General features: G+C 49.7%; 1 protein-coding gene across 2 annotated transcripts; it reads right to left on the reverse strand.

The window, feature by feature from the left end:
- Positions 1-4,691: 4,691 nt before the first annotated feature.
- Positions 4,692-15,465, reverse strand: Slc1a5 (solute carrier family 1 member 5). 2 transcript variants are annotated; one of them, XM_047529752.1, is made up of 8 exons: positions 14,121-15,465; positions 11,986-12,028; positions 11,508-11,555; positions 10,493-10,659; positions 8,255-8,488; positions 7,815-8,009; positions 7,577-7,711; positions 4,692-5,844 (listed from the first exon to the last, which is right to left on the reverse strand). In XM_047529752.1, exons 1-8 carry the CDS (start codon positions 14,675-14,677, stop codon positions 5,610-5,612), a joined length of 1,614 nt encoding a protein of 537 aa, XP_047385708.1. In that variant the 5' UTR covers positions 14,678-15,465; the 3' UTR covers positions 4,692-5,609. The 2 variants fall into 2 exon arrangements, with proteins under 2 accessions (XP_047385708.1, XP_047385709.1); XM_047529753.1 differs by lacking the exon at positions 14,121-15,465 and adding an exon at positions 12,647-13,572 and having other exon boundaries at positions 4,693-5,844.
- Between the last annotated feature and the right edge of the window lie 1,530 nt (positions 15,466-16,995).

Raw genomic sequence — 16,995 nt, forward strand, 5'->3', positions numbered from 1 at the left:
AGAGACTCAGGCTGATTTCATTCCAAGACAGTGCCCTGGTTTTCAAAACTTTTTCAAAAATCATTGATTGAAAGTTGTCTTCTGACCCTAGCACTGGAATATTCTAACTCCCAAGTAGAGGGTGCCATGAAGGGTACAAGAGGGCATTGGGGGCGGGAACACGGGCTGGGCAGTCCCAGGCCTGGTTCTTTCTGCTTTGCTGTGACCTTGGAAAAGCACCTTAACTTCAGCTAGCCTTGGTTTCCTTGTCTATAGAATGCGAACAACCATGGTGGCTACCTCACAGGGTTGAGATAATTCAACCTGCATGGGAAGCTTCTGGTATAGACTGGGGCACAAAGAGTTTATTCTATCAAGGGCAAATGTTATTGTCACTTATAGTTACTATGGAGAAACAAGGCAGTAGTGTTTTAAGTGCGGATACATTTCAGCCAGGCTGAAGAAGTCTATTTCTCAGCCCTGGCACCTGCTAACTGGGTCCAGGGACTCATTCCCTCCTCTCTAAATTGGGGACCAAGGGGCTGGGGACATAGTTCAGTGGTGGGACACTTTGCTAGCATGTCTGAGGCCTGTATTCCATCCCTAGCACTACAAAAGAAAGCAGGAGATCAAAATAATTGGAATGACCTCAGATCAATGTTTAGAGAAATAAACATATGTGCAGAGTGTAAGTAAGAGTAGTAAGAGTAATCAACAAATGTTAAGTATAATTATTAATTATAGGCGGTGCTGGGGATTGAACTCAGGGCCTTAGTGCTTATGAGGCGAGCACTCTACCAACTGAGCTATCTCCCCAGCCCTAGGGGATTCTTAAGCTCCTGTCCACATCACAGTTGGAGAGCTAGTGTGGTGGCACCTGCCGGCAATCCCAGTGACTCCGGAGGCAAGATTGCAGGTTCAAAGCCAGCCTCAGCAACTGAGTGAGGCCCTAAGCAACTAAGGGAGACCCTGTCTTAAAATAAAATATGAAAAGGGCTGGGATGTGGCTCAGTGGTTAAGAACCCCTGAATTCCAGCCCTGGTACTAAAAAAAAAAAAAAAAAAAAAAAAAAAGGATAAAAAATACACAATGTATTTTATATTATATATGTATTTTATCACATACTCAGTAAAGAAGGCTGAGGTGCTCATAATTCTTCCAGTAATTTGACATTTCTGTCCTTGTCAGGGTACAGGATTCTGAAGGTGGATGTTGAACTCAGTGTGGCCATCAGTTCTCAAGGTCAGTCTGGCTAACTGCTGTTCACTGGGAATTGGTGGAACTTGAGCAGGCTCTGATAAAGACAGATCTGCTAAAGGGAAGACACAGGGTCCCTGCTACTGGCTTTCTGGGCAGAACCATCCTCTTGCCATCCAGGCTCTGATGTGACTCTCACAGCCTCTTCTACAGGAAGCTCAACAGAGCCTGCAAACTCGTCAGTTATTGAGGTATGTGCTTGAGACCAGGGCAAAGATGTGGCTCCTTGTGGCACAGGGCGAAGGCACTTCCAGGATTGGCTGGACCATCTCAGACCACTAGTGGCCACTGATGGTTGTATGGATTCCAGGGAAATTTTGCTACCAGATATTTTGTCCCACGAACCAAATTCCCCCAAGTTCAGACTTTGCAGATTTTGTAGCAGTGAAGGCAACTTCAGCCATCACCACCCTGGGTACCTTCCCCACCTCCGAACCCCTGATTGTGCCCAAGCACTATTAATTAATTTATTTTGGGGTACCAGGAATTGAACCCAGAGGTGCTTAACTACTGAGTCACATCCCCAGCCCTTTTTTGTATTTTAAGACAGGGTCTCAGGCTGGGGTTGTGGCTCAGTGGCAGAGTGCTTGCCTAGCATGTGTGAGGCACTGGGTTCCATCCTCAGCACCATGTGAAAATAAATAAATAAATAAAATAAAGACAGGGTCTCACTGAGTTACTTAGGGCTTTGCTAAACTGTGAAGGCTGCTTTGAACTCGTCATCCTCCTACCTCAGCCTCCCAAGCTGCTGGGATGACAGGCATGCACCACTGTGTCCAGCTCTAAGCACTATTTTAAATAAGAAAAACAGTGCACTCCCAGCCTCTTCCAAAAATCCCAGGCAACTTGCCCAGATAAACTTAGATTCTCTTAAACCCCCGATAGCAACCCACCAAGGATTACGGCATAATAGAAAACATGTAAAACACCAATGATCTAATTACTCAACACTTAACCTCATGAGGGGCCATGTTGTATGCAGGACACAGTCAGACATGAATCCCATTTCCCCTCCATGCAAGCACAGGATGTAAAACTAAACCAGAAAGATGTCCAGGATCTCCAAGATGCCAACTACGAGTGGACCTAGGTTGGTGCCATCGCAGGCACCAGGCACAAGTCAACAGACTCCTGGGAAGGGGAAGATGATGCAGTGTGTCACACACTTCAGCAGGCGTAGGGCAGGCCCTGTTAGAACAGATGAGGAGCACCTTGTGTACAGGCTGCCATATTTGACTCCATGGAAATGTTCCAGGTCAGGCTACATGGGCAATAACCAAACAGACTCCATTTTACCCTGAGACTCCATGTCATGTAGGAAATGCTTCTCCCGTGGGAACACCTCACCTCTGTACCCATCAACAGTTGCTTAGCATAACATGTTTGGCGACACAAAATGACAATTTTCATATAATGTAGAATTGTTCTCTTTGATTCCTATTTTTCTTAGACAGTGTACCACATCAGTAGCAATTGTCTAGATGTTAGTAACCATTCCTTAACTTGTACCCAAGGAAGGTCCTTTTGACCCACTTCCCCTTATGCTTATGATTTTAGATCTCATGACATTAGTTTGTAGTTGTTTTTTTGGTTTTTTTTTGCGGTGCCAGGGATTGATCCCAGGGCCTTTTGCTTGCGAGGCAAGCACTCTACCAACTGAGCTATCTCCCCAGCCCTAATTTGTAGTTTTGAAACCCAGCAACAGACACTTAGGAGTGATGTACTGACTGATAGTATAAAAACCCCTGAACCTTATGCTTGGGGTTGTTCTCCCAATAGCCATTTTGGGTGTTATGTGAGACAGTCAGTTGGTGGCTAATGAAGACTCAAATTTGGACTTCTCAGTGGTGATCAGTCTGTTCTTTAGTTGCGCCCCATAACACCCAAGCTCAAACAGCAGCACAGAAGGGTTTGGACTCAAATAGCAGATTTTTAGAGGCTGAGGGAGGAGGATCCACCTGAGTCCAGGAGTTCAAGACCAGCCTGGGCAACATAATGAGGCCCCAACTCAAAATCAAACAGAAAGAAAAAGAAAATGGGGGTTTAAAAAAAGCAAGTTATTGTGTTGGGACTATTTGGATGGTGAGAGTTCAGATATCAAGGGATACCTACATTCCGTGTAGGGGTTACAATGGAATTCTTACCGCGAGTTGTGTAAGAATTGTTTCTTAGGTTGGGTGCAATGGTGCACACCTGTAATCCCAGCAATTTGGGAGGCTGAGGCAGGAGGGTTGCAAGTTCCAAGTCAGCCTCAGCAACTTAGTGAGACTGTTTCAAAATAAAGAATAAAAAGGGCTGGGGTACAGCTCCCTGGTAAAGTGCTCCTGGATTCACTCCCAGTACAAAGAAAAAAAATTATTTCAGTGCTAGGGATGGAACCAAGGCTTTCCCCTTCCCACTGAGCTTCCCCCCAGCCCTGTACGAGATTTCTAATTGGAATATACAGAGTGTAGAATGCACCAATCTTTTCCAATGTTTTTTTTTTTTTTTTTTTTTTTTTTGGCATCAGGGATTGAACCCAGTGGCACTTAACCCCCGAGCCACATCCCCAGACTTTTTTATTTTTTGAGACAGGGTCTTGCTAAGTTGCTTAGGGCCTCACTAAGTTGTTGAGAATGGCCTCCAACTTGAGATCCTCCTGCCTCAGCCTCCCAAGTTGCTGGGATTAAAAGTACAGGCCACCATTTCTTTTATTGCTGAGCAGTCTTTCCCACATGAGGATAACAGCTTATTCAATTGATTTGTTCCCAGATGTTGGCAATTATGAATAAAGCTGCTATAAATATTTTTGTATTACGGGAGCCTGGGAAGGGAATGGAGGAGGGGAGGGCTGGAGAAAGAATGGTTAATGGACCCAGGGGTGCAGCTGCACAGGAGAAAAGACTTCTAACATCCTACAGCACAGTGGGATAACCATGGATGACAACTGAACATTTCAACAGCTAAGAGGATTTTAAATGTTCTCAACATTAAGAAATTATAGAGGTCTGACATGATAGACATGCCAATTATACTGATCTGATCATTACACTGTACCCCATAAATACACAGAATCATTGTCAACATTAAAAATCTTTAATAGCCAGGCATGGTGGTGCACACCTGTAATCCCAGCAGCTCGGGAGGCTGAGGCAGGGGGATCTCAAGTTCAAAGCCAGCTTCAGCAACTCAGTGAGGCCCTAAGCAACTCAGCAAGGCCCTGTCTGCAGATAAAATACAAAAAAGGGCTGGGAGTGGGGTGTTGGGGTTGTGTCTCAGTGGTGGAGCACTTGCCTAGCATGTGTGAGACACTGGGTTTGATCCTCAGCACCACATAAAAGTAAATAAAATAAACGTATTGTGTCAGTCTACAACCACAACAACAAAAAAGGGCTGGGGATGTAGCTCAGTGGGTAAGCACCCCTGGGTTGATCCCTGGTACCAAAAAAAAAAAAAAAAAACTATTATAAACATTCGTGGTTTCGTACGAATAGAAGTTTTCTTTTCTCTGACATATCCAGGAGTGTGACTCCTAAATTGCATGGTGTCCATTGTAGCTTTGTAAGAAATTGCCCAGGCTGGGCATGGTGGCACACAACTATCATCGCAGCAACTCGGGAGGCTGAGGCCGGGGAATTGCAAATTTGAGGGCAGTCTCAGCAACTAAGCAAGACCCTGTCTCAAAGTAAAAAATAAAAAGCACTGGGGTAGAGTGCCCCTGGGTTCAACCCCCAGTACCAAAAAACCCCCAAAACTTCATGCAGAAAAAAAAGAGAAACTGCCCAATTGTTTTCCTCTGGTGGTTTGATGAACAGACTTTTTTTTTCAATGAAGTTCAGTTTATCATATTTTTGATGTCATGGTTGGTGCTTTAATTCAATGTCTTAAAACACCTGATTAAATATACTTGACAATTTTATTGCTAGAAAGTGTCCTTTGGAGTGACAATATTTATCCTTGGCCTTCCCCCAGGGATCCGGGGAATATTTGTTACTGTGGAGGGAATAGAGCGCCTGGGGAGCAGGTGGAATGTACCAGAGAAAGTTCAGTGGTCAACACACACACACACACACACACACACCTGCAGCCCCCAAAGGCCACAGAACTCCACAAGGTGACCTACCTGGAGACAGGCAAGGCCAGGTGGGTCTGGATGGAGTTGGGGGAATATTATCGCCTTGGGTGGGGACAGGAGTTGAGGACCATTGCGGGGTGGGGACACTCAACACAGGCACATACCCCAGTAGTGAGGCCACCCCATCTCCTGTCCAGTGCAGGGCAGGAGTGCTGGTTCCCCAGAGCATGCAGGCAGCCCCCAGAGTCCCAGTTTGTCCATTTGTCCACCCCAATGTCCAGTGTGCCCCTCAGCAGGGCAGGCAGGTCCCTCTAGGGGTTTACATCACTGACTCCTTCTCAAAGGTGGCAGCATCCACAGGGGGACCCTGATACTGTTTGAGGAGGGGGTTCCCTTCCTCTGTGGCAGCCGGCAGTGGATTCAGAGGTACCTCACTCTTAACCTGGATCAACTCGGGCTCCGTGCTCTGCGTCTTCGTGCGATCCACATAACTCTGGAGGAGTCCTGCCCCCAGAGCATCACCTTCCACGTTGAGGATGGTACAGGACCGGTCCCTAAAAGGGTACCAGTGATGGAGAAGTGAGAGGGAGGAGAGGAGAGGAAAGTCACCAAGGCCCAAGCCTCCTGCCTGTCCCCCTAGACTCTGAGGGTTCCCTAGTGCCATCTTCCTTTACCCCATCCCTCCTAGACCCCAGAGCTCATCTTCCCATCTTCTCAGCATCCTGAGCATCCCCTCCTCCGGGAACCTCAAAGACTCTTCATCTCAACCCCCAGGAGTCCCATACCTCCCCTGAGTCTCCCAGAATCCCAAAGGGTCCCTCACATTTTCTCTACCTCCAATCCCCAAAAATCTCCCTGCTCCACCCAAATAATCTTTTTTTCCCCCAACACATAATTGGTTCCTTCCAGAACCTCAAAATCATCCCTCCCTTCTCCTAGAGCCCCCCAAAGACCCACCACCCTTTCTCCCCATGGCAGACTGAGGTTCTCCTTTCCTCAGACCTTTCTCCTCCCTAGAATCCCCAAGAATCTTTTTCCTTATGTTTTTTGTGCTTATGTGCCATTTGAAAAAATGGGGATATAATTCACCTAACACGAGATGTGCACTTTAAAGTGTATAGTTTGATGGTTTTTAGTAAATTCAGAATTGTGCGTCCATCATGATTTAATTCTGGAATATTTCATCACCTCGAGAAGAAACCCCCGTACCCAGGAGGCATTCGTCCCCTAGTTCCTCCCTTCCCCAGTCCTAGGCAACCACACCGTTTTCTGTTTCCATGAATTTGACAATTCCAGGCACTTTACAGCAATGGAATTTTATAATATATGGTCCTGTGTAAATAGTTTCCTTCTCTTAGCACATGTTCAAGGGCCGTCCACATTGTAAGGTGTATGCATGCATCGGTACTTGGTACTTTTTTATTGCTGAAGCCTATTCCAGTGTACAGCTGGGACATTCTGTTTATCTGTTCATTAGTGATGGACAATTGGGTGGTTTCCCCTGCTTGCTCTTCTGGACCATGCTGCTATGAACATTTATACACCAGTTTTTGTGAGAACCTAAGTTTTCAATACTCCAGGGTGTATACCTAGGAGCCATGTTCCTGAGACACAAAGTAACTCATATGTAACTTATTTTTAGGTACTAGGGATTGAACCCAGGGATGCTTAACCACCGAGCCATACCCTTTTTTATATTTTATTTAGAGACAGATTGGCTTTGAACTCTCCATACTCCTGCCTCAGCCTCCTGAACGGCTGGGATTACAGACGTGTGCCACCGCAAAGGACTGGCTCATACATAACTTTTGAAACCAAACTTTCCAATCTTTACACTCAATAGCTTCATCATGACTATGAATAATTAAGTAGAATTTACCACTTACTGGGTGAGGTTTGAAGGGAGGTATGTATATTAAGTCCTCTAAACCCTAACAAGAGTCTCTTCTCACCATTTTACAGATGGAGAGACTGAGACATGGGGAGATGAAGTACTTGCCCAAGGTCATACAGCTAGTGGATAATAACTCTGGGGTTTGAACCCAAGCAGCCTAGCCTAAGAACAGTCTCTACTCACCACTCTGGTTCACCAGAAGTTCCTCTTTGGGGTTCCCCTTAGAACCCCAAAGATGCCAACCTTCCCTCTGACTGGAAGGCTCAAGGTCCCACCCCTTCCCTCTGGAACACCCTCCTGGGTCTTCTGCCCAGAGGCGTTCAGTGACATTTTCGCTCGTCCCCTTTACCAGGGGCTCCCCTGAGTTCCCCAAGCCTCAAACCCACACTCACACTAGCCAGTCCACAGCCAGGATCAAGGAGATTTCATTGACAGGGAGGTTGACCGCTTCGAGGATGATGGCCAGAGTGAGGACACCGCCTGCGGGGATGCCCGCTGCCCCCACGCTGGACGCGGTGGCTGTGACCCTGGGGGAGGAGGAGGAGAGGCGGTGAGGTAAACGCCTCTGCAGTGGGAGGAGACGGGGTCCAGTGGGTCCAGGGGTCCCAGCCACAGCCGCCCAGCGCTCACAGGATGGTGATGATATTCACGAAGTTCAGGGGTCGCCTGTTGAGCTGTGCAATGAACACAGCAGCCACGCACTGGAAAAGCGCCGCACCGTCCATGTTGACCGTGGCGCCGATGGGCAGGATGAAGCGGCTAATGTGCTTGGACACGCCGTTCTTCTCCTCCACGCACTTCATCATCAGCGGCAGCGTGGCGGAGCTGCGGCGGAGCTGGGCGGTGAGCGCACGAGAAGACCCAGGCCCTGCCCACCCCACATGAAACCACGCCCACTACTGTGTGGCCACGCCTGCCCACCCCTCCCACTACCCAGGTCCAGCCTGCCTTTGTTTTCCCACCCCATCCCACAAGGCACTAGGGATCCCACAAAACACCAGAATTCCAAAATGTATGAGCACTCCATGTTCCACTGTGTGAAATTCCTGTCCTGGTGGGTATCAGCACACCTGGAGGAGGTCCCAAAGGCAGTGGCCAGCGGTGTCATGATGCCCCACAGGAAGCGGTAGGGGTTCTTTCGGGTGAAGATGAAGTAGATGAGGGGCAATACCAGGATTCCGTGGATGGCATGGCCCAGCAGGCAGCACAGGATGTATTTGCCAAGGCTGGTGAAGAGCTTCCCCACGTCCTGCATCTTCGCAATCTTGCTGGCCACAAGGAACAGGATGCCCACAGGAGCGTACCTAACCACCCAAGAGATAGATCACTGAGGCTCACATGTCCACAAAGGTCAGGTACTGTGGTCAGCACCCACTTCCCAGCCTCCCTCAAGGTCAGGAGGCGCCCGTGGCAATGTGCATTGAAGATGGGCTCCACTCCCAGTCCAGTCTGCGGAAGCTTCTGCTGCCTTCTCCAGGCACTTGCTGCCTCCTCCAGGCACTTCCCCTTGAGGGAAGAGAAGCCAGGAGATAAAAGTCTTCCCGTTCCATCACTGCTTGGAGGAGTGTCCCCAGATCTGAACTTAACATAAGGAAACATCCACCCGCATGACTCATTTGTGTTCTGGGTTTGCTTGTTACAGTAGCTGGTAAACCTTGAATCAATATTCTCAGCACATCATGAAAAACAAAAAGGTCGTGGTTCAGGTCTTAATACTCCTGGGTATGAGGCATTACGACCTACCGAGCCCTTGATCATGACTGAATCTTCACAACAGCCCACACAGCGCTCCTATTATAAACGAGTCTCTTATAATCAAACACTGAACAGCTCTATTAAACAGGACCCAGGGACCGGGGTTGTGACTCAGTGGTAGAGCGCTCGCCTAGCACGTGTGAGGCACTGGGTTGGATCCTCAGCACCACATAAAAATAAATAAATAAAATAGAGGTGTTATGTCCACCTACAACTAAAAAAAAAAGAAAGAAAAGAAAGAGGACCCAGAATGTTGCCAACCTCCCAGGAACTGCTGGGTGAAATGAGATGTCAGCTGAAAGGAGCTGAAGGCTTTCTTTAAGTCATCGATATACTTCTGATGGGACTGTCATCACTCCCTCCTGGAGGGACCACCCCAGAGTGCTCATGCCTCTTCAACAGGCCTCCCAAGGTCCCCTCCCTGACGGCCTGACTGCTAAGTCTCCTTAGTTGTCTCCCCAGCCTCTTCTTCCCAGCCACCTGTGCAGCTAGGTGTGGCCAGATGCCCAAGTTCCGGCCAGTGGCACATGCCCAGAAGTTAAACAAGACAGTGTGAAACAAACATGCGCTAACGTCATCTACTATGACAGGTTATAGGCCGGGAACTGTTCCATGAACTTTATGCGTATGAACTCATTTGTGCCCTTCCAGGCTGGTACCATTTACCCTATCATCCCAGTGGGGAGGCTGAGGCACAAAGGGGCTAAGCAACTTCTGGGAGGGCTTGCCGCTGAAGCAGCAGAGCCTTGCTCTTGGCCACACCACCACCTGGTCTCCCAGCAAAGTTCTTGTGTCAATCAAGACACACTTGATCTGGGCAGTGGACACAGGGTAGATGTTGGAGTTGGGTGGGGAGGTGTTGTTAAAAAAGCAGCAATCCTGTCCCCTCTCCCAATTCCTGATCTTTTAGATCCAGGGGAAGAGTCTAAGAATCAGCACCAGACCACATGGAGACAACAGGGAAGCCACAGGCCTCTGTATGAGGTTGTTTTTCTCATTGTCTGGGATCATTTAACAAGTCATAATGACAATAATCGCAGCTAACATTCAGTGAATGTTCACTAGATGCCAGGTGTTTAAAGCCTCACTTTTAAAAAATGTATTTCTTTTCTTTTTTGCAAAGCTGGAGATCAAACCCAGGGAGGGCCTTGTACCTGCTAGGCAAGGACTCCACCACTGAGCCACACCCCCGCCCTAACACACTTTACCTGAGTGACAGTAGCTTATTCATTCAAAGGCGAACATATCCTCACAATTTCTGAAACTGAGGTGCTTTAACCAAGCGGCAGCCGCAGCTTAGTTGTCCTCTGTCACCTTCCACAAAGATCGAGAATGTGCCAGAATCAGAGCCTCAGGACTCATGGAGTACAACACTGTTGCCATTTTATACAGGAGGAAACTGAGGCACAGAGCTGGAAAGCTATTTGCCTGACATCACACAGCCAGGGAATGGTCAATGCTGGATTTGAATGCAAGTCATCTGTCTCCAAGGAGTGTGCAGAGGGTCCCCCACCACATACACAGCCGTGCTTGGCCCCTCTCCCACCACTTACCACATGATCCAGGAGACCAGCACCATGGTGGCATCATTGAAGGCATTGAAGAAGCGGACGAGCAGCTCCCCTTCAGGGCCTAGCTTCCGCAGGGCCCCGCCAAAGACGATGGCAAACACCACCAGGCCCAGGATGTTCGTGCCTTCCACCTCCAGCCCCACGGGCACCTGCAGGCCAGGAAGAGATGGGGTGGGAGGAGGGAACTCAGCCGCCGTGTAGTCACCAGGGGCTGTCCTGGGCACACCTGACCCAGCAGAGACAAGATAGCTCCTTGGGCCCCTTCCTCCCAAGGCTCAGAGTACAGGCCCAGGGGAAAGAGACCTGTCATCAGGGGCCTCCCAGAGTGAGCAGGGTTGGAATGGGGGACCCCAGGGGAGGTGGGAATTGAGAGGAGGTGCCACCTTGGAGGATGAGGGGGCATCAAGAAGAGCCTCCCAGAGGGAGAAGAATCTGAACTGAGACTGGAGGAGAGGAGGGGCCATAGAATATTCCAGAGAAAGAAAACAATATACAACAACCTAGAAATGAAAGCTGGTCACGGTGGCTAGAGGAGAATGTGTTGGACAGAGGGAGTCACAAGATGGGGTTGAGGTCCTATCTGATGGGGACCCCTTGCCTTGTGATAGAAAGCTAGGGTCAGATCTGCACTTTGGAAAGATGCCTCCGGCTGAGTCTGAGGGTAGGAGGAAGGGGAGGGGGAGGCAGGATGGGGAGTGGGGAGAATGGGGTGGGGGGGTGAGGGGGAAAGAGGAGCCTGGACATTTCTTTATTTTTTATTTATTTATTTATTTATTTATTTATTTTTTGTGGTACTGGGGATTGAACCGAAGGCCTTGTGCTTGAAAGGCAAGCACTCTACCAACTGAGCTACATCCCTAGCCCTTGGAAACCTCTTTCATGGAGAGACAAATCAAGAAGGCAGAAAAATCAGAAATCGGGAAAGGATGGCAGAATTTAAATCTAATCCCACTGTTAGAAGACCCAGAGGGTCAACAAAGACTGCCCCTGCTCTCACCTTCACCTGGGTCCCGTTGATCTTTCTCAGTTGGTAGGTGGTAGAGTACTGCAGGTGGGGGTGAGAAGAATCAGTGCCCATTGTCATGGAGGTCCCCATCCCATGCTAGGACCAACAAAGCTCAAAGCCACCTGCCAGCAACCCCAGCCACCCCACTGAGCCACATCTCCAGCCCTTTTTATTTTTTAAGATAGGAACTCACTAAGTTGCCCAGGCTGGCCTCAAACTTGCCATCCTACCTCAGCCTCCTGAGTAGTTGGGATTACAGGCGTTCACCACCATGCCAGGTTCATGATCTTTTTTTAATTGGGAAGGGCACAGATGAGCTTCAGGGGTTACCCAAGAGCCCTTTGATAACATGTGTCCCATGTGGCCACATGCATTTTCCCAGGGATGGCTCAAAATCAGGTAGAAAGGGCTACAAGTGGCTACCTCCCTCCCTACCCACCCGCCCCTTAGGACACCCTTGAGAACTCACAGAGGAAAAGGTTGCAGACACCAGGTTGGAGGGAAAGATATTTCTGTAGAAATAGACATATGGGGGTTATTAGGTACTGTCATAGGGGAGGAGAGGGGGGTTTCTGGGGAGCTGGCTCGGCTTCTTTGAGGGGTGAGGGCAATGTAAGGCCCCATTTGTGGCCCTCCCTCCCTCAGTCAGGGTTTGGCTGGACAGTGGGACCTGGCTGCACATCTTTTCAGGGTGTGGGATTCTGATATGTGCCCCCCCCACCCCGGCATTCCAAGCCCAGGGGATTGTGGGCTTGAAGTAAAGAATGCTGGGATCCTGAGGCAGGCTAGGGCAGGGCCTCCCTGAACCTTCGCACCACCCCATGCAGCAGACTTCATACCCTCCATGTCTTGCATCAGCTACTTCCTGGAGGGCTGAGAAAAGGGCTGGTTGGGGGGGGGGGGGGCTGGGAGGTGGCAGGATGTGGGGAGGATCTGGGCAGGTTGGAAAGCAGCAGGCCAGTGAGAGGCCCAGAGAGGGTGGCAAGGGCTGGTCACTCATGTCATGAATATGCATTTCTGCTTACAGGACCACTCTTGTGTGATGCTGTCTGCCATGAGGTAGAAAGAGCAGCCAACCCACCCATGTCCCACGTGCTGCGAACTGCAGTTAGCACTCTACACAAACTGACCTGGATGTACAGTCATTCCACAGTGGAATATCATCATGCATGTGCGGTCACAGGTGTCCGTGTGGCTTTAGGCATTAGGGTGGCTCTGATAGCTGAATGGCAACTGCCAAAGAGTGTTTGGTCCCCAGTGGGCATGTGTGTTAACAGCTGGTGAAGGCCACATGTCTCAGTGTTTCCGGGTGTCTGTGTCCAGCTGCAGGTCAGCTGGTTGGTTATAGGCTGCGTGACTGTGAAATGTTCCAGCTAAGTCTTGGAACTAAAGGTCAAGCAGGAATTACAGCTGTTTTGAAACTGTTGTGGGGAGCTCATAAACAGCCTGGGGGTGGGTGTGCCTGCCTGCAGCTCAGGGCTGGGCCAGAACTCAGCTAATCTCACTCAGCCAGGAGGTGTTACCCACCCCAATTGTGGACCCCAAGCCTGGCAAGTCTCCCCTCTCAGCCGGCACTGATGTCTGGAGGTGGAGGGATGCCCCATGACTCATTGTCTCCACCCCCCACCCAAACACACACACTTCCAGGAAGTCCCCAATCTGGAGACACTGAATCAGAGGTCTCAAAGGCAAGGCCATGAAGACCCCAATCTGCACTCTTCAAAAGTCAGGAGCAGTGGAGGGCAGAAGGAAATTAATCTGTTCCCCTTTCTAATTGGATCCACTTTGGGGAGGCCCATTGCGGAAGGGGGGCTACACAGAGGAAGAAGAGGGATAGAAAGGTGGGGGTGGCAGGTGGGAGGGTGGCCAAGACTGAGCTGGAAGATAGAAAGAGGAAGTGGTCAGGCTAGCTAACCTGGGAGGGGAAAGGAGGCTGAGAAAAGAAACATGGCTGTGTCCAGGTGACACGTGGTGTGGGCAGCCAAGGGGCTGGGAAGTAAAATTCCTTGAATTCCCTCAAGTCCTCTTGTGGCTCCTTACCTAGGAATCCCAAAGCCTCTGCCCCTGGTTCTTTTTTTTTTTTTTTTTTTTTTTTTTTTTTTTTTTTTTTAATAACTAAGCTTGAGAAGTTATATAGGGACTCACAGCAACAGCTGCAATCCAGGTCATTCGGATGGAATCTTTGGGCAGCCAAGGGCCCTAAGATGGGGCGTCTCATCAATATTCCATATCCAACTGGGGGTGTCCTCAGGGTCCCTTTTTCCTAACAGGGTTCTTTTCCCTCTGGGAAGACCCTATGTCCTACAAGAGCCCCGAGCAGTCCTCTTCCTCCTCCCTCTATAAGACCTCCTTGCCTGTCGCCCTTTTATAGCGTCCCTACGGGCCCAGGTTCCTAAATTTAGAAGCCCCTTCCCCGGGGTAGTTAGTTCTCACTCTCCCAAGGGATCAGCGCTCCCTCCATCATACTGTCCCATTTTCCTAAGGCCCTAGAGAGGATGCCTCTTTCTAGAGGGCCCAAAGCCCTCTCCTGCCCACGTGGGCATTGCCATTTCCACCACGCCTAGCACCGGAGCCTTTCCGACCCCTCCGCGGGCAGAATCTGACCTCGCAAGATCCAGGAACGAATCCAGCACCTCCTTGCTGGGGGTCTCTTCGACAGAGCCGGTGACCCCTTCAAAAGAGGCGTTGATGGCGGCAAACGCGGCGCCGGGTTGCAGCGCCAAAGCCAAGCCAACACCGAGAGCGGACGCGAGCAGAGTGGTGACCAGGAAAAAGAGCAGCGCCCAACCGCCCAGGCGGCCAAGCGCACTCGGGTCCAGGCTGGCGGCGCCGCTGATCAGGCTGCACACTACCAGCGGCAAGATGATCATCTTTAGCAGGCGTAGTAACAGCTCGCCAGGGAACTCGAAGGCGGTCCAGTGCTGTGGGCCCAGCCCACCTGCCTTCGAGACCCCCAGCCCCAGCGCCACGCCAATCGCCACGGCCACCACAGTCAGCAGCACCAGCAGATTGGCACGAAGGCAACCGCGCACCTGGGTCCAGGAACTGCAGCAGCCACCTAAAGTCGCAACTTGGTCCTCTCCGGGACCCACAGCTGGTCCACCATTCGCGGCGGGCTCCGCGAACCCCTTGGGGTCGGTTTTAGGAGGATCTGCCACCATGATGGGATACGCGGGGGTTTCTTTGTGCCTGAAAGCTGTGAGCGCTTGGGGCCCCTTCCCAGGACGCCGGCGTTAGGACCGAGAGTCCTAAACTTCCCCTGGAACTTTGGAGGGCTCCTTGGAGTTGTGAGTTTACAGTGCCGAGGTTCCTTGGCTCTCGGAAGCTGGGGTGGCTAAGTTCCTTCAGCTGGGCTCTAGGGCTTCTCTGCTCTTCTCCGCGTTGTCAAATGCCCACAAGCTGGCTGGAAGCGCCCGAGTTTCTCGGCCCTGGGCCTTGGGAATACAGGAGTTTCTCAGCCTGGAACGTGGGGTCTGTGGCTGCGGGAGGTTGAGAGTGGCAGGTGGCAGAGGTCTGCAGGAAACTAAATCCAGGTGGCGTAGATACGGGACTCCTGGCTCCGGGAGGCGCAGATCCCGAGTCCTGAAAACTGAAGGCTAGGGGATCCGAGTCTGGAGGCCGGGAAGCGAAGCTCCAGGAGGAAGAAATTTAACACTCATGGGTCGGGGAGGGGAAATTCAGGTCCCTGAGCACAGGAGGTGGAAGCCAGGTATCGAGGGAGGTAGCTGCTACGTCGGAGGGAGAAGTTCCCTGGGCGAGCGACGTGGCCCTGAGCGGGTTTGGCCGAAGCTATCAAGATTAAAGGTGGGGAGCGGGGCTTAAGAAGGCGGGACCCACCCGCGGGCGGCGATTGGCTGCGGCTGGTTCCGAGCGCTACTGAGAGCGAGGGGCGGGGCTGAGACCCAAGAGGAGCTAGTCACCCAAGAAGGAGGAATCGCACGTCTTAATTCCAGCCACTCGGGAAGCTGAGGCAGGATGAGTAAAAGTTCAAATCCAGCCTCAGCACTTAGCGACATCCTGTCTCAAAAAAAAAAAAAAAAAAAGGGGGTGGGGGTGCTGGAGATGTAACTCAGTGTAGAGCAACCCTGCAGTAGCGGGTAGGAGGAGAAACGACAAAAACAACCACACTGTCTAGATCCGGGGGAGGGGCCTAAAGGGGCGTGGCACAGGAGGGCAGGACGCTGTCCAGAGGGGGCGGGACTTTGAAAGGTTGCTTCTTTTTCAGTCAAGGGAATTGAACTTGTAGGTTGGAGTCCTTACACAACAGCAACCCGGCTCCAGCGTTTCTAAGACGTGTAGGTAAATCCTAAGTGTCTCATTTGCAAAACGTCCCAGTTTGGAACATCTCTTTTTCTTTTTTTTTCTTTTTTTGCGGTGCTGGGAATTGAACCCAGGGCCTTGTGCTTGCAAAGCAAGCACTCTACCAACTGAGCTATACCCCCAACCCGGTTTGGAACATCTTAATCCCAGTTCTTTTTTTTTTTTTTTTTTTTTGTCATCTCTTAAAATTTGTTTCTCGCATATAAAATGCAGTTGATAAAAGCTTATTCCTCACATTGAGGTAGGCCAAAAGACAGGATAGGTAGAAAGGAGAATGTGGGACAATACAAGAGGGACCATGACTTAAAGTACAAACTTAGAGCCCAAATTTGAATTTCACTTTCACATACTTTGATCACAAACACTATTTTTTTTTTTTTTTTTTTTTTTTGGTACCAGGGATTGAACGTAGGAGCACGTAACCTTCAAGCCACATACCCATCCCTTTTTATTTTTTATCTAGAGATGGTCTTGCTAAGTTGCTTAGGGTCTCGTTAAATTGCAGAGGCTGACTTTGAACTCATGATCCTCCTACCTCACTTTCGGAGCCTCTGGGACTATTAAATCAATTATTAGACCTTATCCACAGGTCCATAAAGAACCTCTCTCTTCATTTGTACCTCAAAGAAAAACAGTTTTGAGAATGCTTTTGCTCAACAAATAGATATTTCTGAGATTCATATTTTTAGAATCGGTAACTTGGGCTATATGTCACACCCTCTATCAATCCCCCAATGTTACACCAATGTAGTACTCTACAAATTCACAAAGGGAAGGGGTAAAACTCCCTCATGGAAAATTAATAAAGATTTTTCATTAAAAACAAAAGAAAACAACCCCTAGTAGGTAATGATCCACACATCAAGTCACCAAGGACTGCACTCTATCTGCCTCTCAGAATGTGCACTTCTTGATTCCTCTTATAAAATCTACCTGTGCCTCACTTTGACCCATCCTTAAATTCCTTTCTGTGATGATGTCAAGGACCCTCACAGCCTGAGTTGAGATCTACCTCCCTTTGGGGACCTCCTCCGGATGCTGTCCCAGGGACATTGCTATAAAATTTCAATGATACAGAGTAATTTATTGAATAATATTTATAGTTTTTAAAATAAATGAATGTTCACAGCTATCCACACTGGCATACTCCTATGTCTAG

Source organism: Sciurus carolinensis, chromosome 16, assembly GCF_902686445.1.
Source record: "Sciurus carolinensis chromosome 16, mSciCar1.2, whole genome shotgun sequence".
Lineage (NCBI taxonomy): Eukaryota > Metazoa > Chordata > Mammalia > Rodentia > Sciuridae > Sciurus > Sciurus carolinensis.